The 3475-nt window shown below is 40.7% G+C and overlaps 1 protein-coding gene across 1 annotated transcript in view; it reads left to right on the forward strand.

Annotated features, from left to right (window-relative positions):
• Positions 1–1611: 1611 nt before the first annotated feature.
• The window catches only part of LOC105507115 (chromosome unknown open reading frame, human C10orf76), a 218950-nt gene continuing 217086 nt past the window's right edge, over positions 1612–3475 (forward strand). Inside the window, exon 1 of the mRNA XM_011935493.1 lies at positions 1612–1718. Within this exon, the coding sequence (XP_011790883.1) occupies positions 1617–1718 (102 nt within the window). The 5' untranslated portion in view covers positions 1612–1616. The remainder of the gene's footprint in view (positions 1719–3475) is intronic.

Here is a 3475-nt window from a genome sequence, read left to right on the forward strand (position 1 = left end):
GAATCACTTGAACCCGGGAGGCAGAGGTTTCACTGAGCTGAGATCGCACCATTGTACTCCAACCAGGGTGACAGGACAAGACTACATCTCAAAAAAAAAAAAAAAATCTAAAAATAAAATAAAAATATCTAGTTGGTGAAGTTTCCTGTGCTTTAGTGTATGCTCAAAGATGAATCTCCTCTTTTGGCTATATGTGTTAGAGAAGGACAATGTCTAAGATACAATCTTTTGTACTATTGGATGCATCTCCTCCTTAAACAAAATTTTGATTTTGATCAGAAAGATAGTGCATATTTTCCAAAAGTCATTGATCAAAATTAGTTCTGGTGTGTTGGATTTGTCTGGAAGTAAAATCTGGCCCCTCCCTATCCCGCATACTTGTCATTGGATGAGACTAAGTTTCATATCTAGAGCACAGGATTTAAAGGAAAGAGAGGAACTTTGTTAATAATGAAAAGAACCTGGGAGGTGAAGGGAATATGTGTAAATTCTCAGTGAAGACCTGTGGGATTTCAGGTTCTCCATTGAAAAAAAAAAAAATGAGAATTCCTTAAAGCAAGATGGGAACATTTGGGCATGATTCATGGAACTACTTTTATATAGAATTGAAAAATACATTGGAGTTTGATCTGCAGTAGTATTTTATATATATATACACACACACAATTAAATTTGAAAGTAGTATATTACTCTATTCAGTTATTTTGAAATCAGATTTTTTTGGCCTCTTAGCTGCTATTTTCTGCCTTGGGTCTCTTTCCAGAGGAATTTCTAAAGACAGTCAAGTGCAGTGTGATTTATGAGGCAGTGAAGGCCAAGTACTTTGCAGTGACGAGGACCTACTTACTTTGGGGAAATCAATGAAGCACATCAATCTACAGCACACTTCCTGCCTTAATGGTCCAGCTCGATCAATATTTGAAATTTAACTTCACCATCAGTCTGTGGGCAGTGTGTGCTTTGCAGCCTTCCTTCCATCAACCTCAAATATATGGCCAGACATATTACAGATGGAGCGAGTTACACCTTTGTGTTTGGTTTTGGATCTGCTTTAAGCCTTGTCCACTGGCACATTTTAAGGATGTAAAATGTGTTGTGCTGTTGGCCAAGTAATGATTTAAACCTTGGCATTACCTAGTCAGGGAGGAGAGTGTTGGACAGATGTACAAGCTCTGTAGCATGGATGTTTATCAGTTATTTTTCCTAAACATTCTCTCATTAAGTGGTATGTCAGTGACTCCAGCACCTTGGAGAGCATTCTGCACTGACTGGCTTTCTTTTCTTTTCTAAGACTTACTTTTTTTAGAGCTGTTTTTAGGTTCATAGTAAAATTGAAAGGAGAGGACAGAGATATCCCGTATGTCTGCTTCCCTCACATATATACTGCCTCCTCTATTAACAGCATCCCCTACTAGAGTGGCATTTGTTATAAATGATGAACTTACATTCATATATTGTTACCACCCGAAGTCCACAGTTTACATTATAGTTCACTCTTGGTGTTGTATATTCTATGGGCTTGGACAAATGTATGACATATATCAGCCATTTGTATTATCATACTGAGTATTTTCGCTATTCTAAAATGTGACTTTCTGTTCACAGATTGTCTAACCATGGCACAGGTAGAGAAACGTGGGGGTTTGCTCCGGAAATCTTCAGCCTCCAAAAAACCACTGAAGGAAAAAGTGGTGCTGATGTACGATGAGATCTTCATGGTAAGGCCTGCAGCCCTGTTGTGTACAGCTTGACTTTTTAGTTTCTTAGTTCAAGATGAGAAATTCCCTTACCTCTGCCTGCTACCTTCAGGTTCCTTGGGGGATGGTTTGAGGGTTTGAGGGCAAAAATGAAAGCTCTTAGAGTAGAGATTATAATCATGTATTAATTAATATAGGTTGTTATTGTGTTGTCCTTATAGGTTGTTGCCATGAGCCAGGTAAAACAATTGAAAGGAGGGAGGAAGGCTGGGGAAGCTCCTTTTCTGAATATTTTAAAGAAAGACTTGCTCTCCTTATGATCTAACTTAGGACTCTTTTATCCTAGATGTCCCATGAAGTTTCTTTTGGACCTAGAATTCTATAATTCAGATACTTTTAAAGGATACATTATTATATTCCATCTCAAGTTGTTGGTAAACGAAATAATTACTTAGGACTATCTCATTCTCCAGCTATATGGGATAACTGAGGAATTATTAGCAATTGGGTTGGGGATTTCTTTGGGTCTTCAGAACTGATTGAACATGGTCCAAGCCTATATTGTAAAATATACCCTATCGGGCTGGGTGCGGTAGCTCACGTCTGTAATCCCAGCACTTTGGGAGGCTGAGGAGGGTGGATCACAAGGTCAAAGTTCGAGACCAGCCTGACCAACATGGTGAAACCCCGTTTCTACTAAAAATACAAAAATTAGCTGGGCATGGTGGTGCACTTCTGTAATCTCAGCTATTCGGGAGGCTGAGGCACAAGAATCTCTTGAAGCCAGGAGGCGGAGGTTGCAGTGAGTTGAGATTGTGCCACTGCGCTCCAGCCTGGGCAATAGAGTGAGACCCCGTCTCAAAAAAAAAAAAAAAAACCCTATGAGGGAAGATTAATTAGATATGCTACAGGGGTACCTGCCTTCTGAAATTCTGGTCATAAGTAGTATGCGTAAAGTAGAATAGTACTTACAAAAAGAATTACTGGCTGGGTGTGGTGGCTCATGCCTGTAATCCTAGCACTTTGGGAGGCTGAGTGGGTGGATCTCTTGAGCCATGTTGCCCAGGCTGGTTCAAAACCAACACAGCAAAACCTCCTCTCTGCAAAAAAAATACAAAAATTATCCAGGTGTGGTGGCGTGTGCCTGTAGTCCCAGCTCCTTGGGAGGCTGAAATGGGAGGATTGCTTAAGCCCAGGAGGTCAAGGCTACTGTGAGCCGTGATCATGCCACTGCATTCCAGCCTGGGCAAGAGAGTGAGACCCTATGTCAAAAGAAAAGAAAAGACCATGTATTGGGTTTCTACTATGTGCCTGGAGTATTCTAAATGTATCACTAAATATAGAGGAGTTCTAATTCTGACAGGAATTCTGTGAGGGCACTGGTAGTACCCTTATTTAACAGATGAAGTTATTTGAGATCTCTTCTGGAAGGTGATGGAGCTGTGATTTGAACCCTGGTGCCTGACTGCAAAGCCATGGCTCAGAATAAATAATTCAGTCCACTAAAATACCTAACTTTGGCAAGCCTTGGAAACAGAGTGCAGAAGATTAATAAAGATTGCCCAGGCCAGTACAAGCAACTATACAGAGAAAATAAGTAGGTGCTAGGATCCTATTAGGATTCTTTTGGCCAGGAGTGGTGTCTCATGCCTGTAATTCCAGCACTTTGGGAGGCTGAGGCTGGCGAATCATGAGGTCAGGAGATTGAGACCATCCTGGCTAACATGGTGAAACCGCGTCTCTACTAAAGATACAAAAAATTAACCAGGCTTGGTGGC

This window comes from Colobus angolensis, unplaced genomic scaffold, assembly GCF_000951035.1.
Source record: "Colobus angolensis palliatus isolate OR3802 unplaced genomic scaffold, Cang.pa_1.0 Scaffold144, whole genome shotgun sequence".
In the NCBI taxonomy this organism is placed as follows: Eukaryota; Metazoa; Chordata; class Mammalia; order Primates; family Cercopithecidae; genus Colobus; species Colobus angolensis.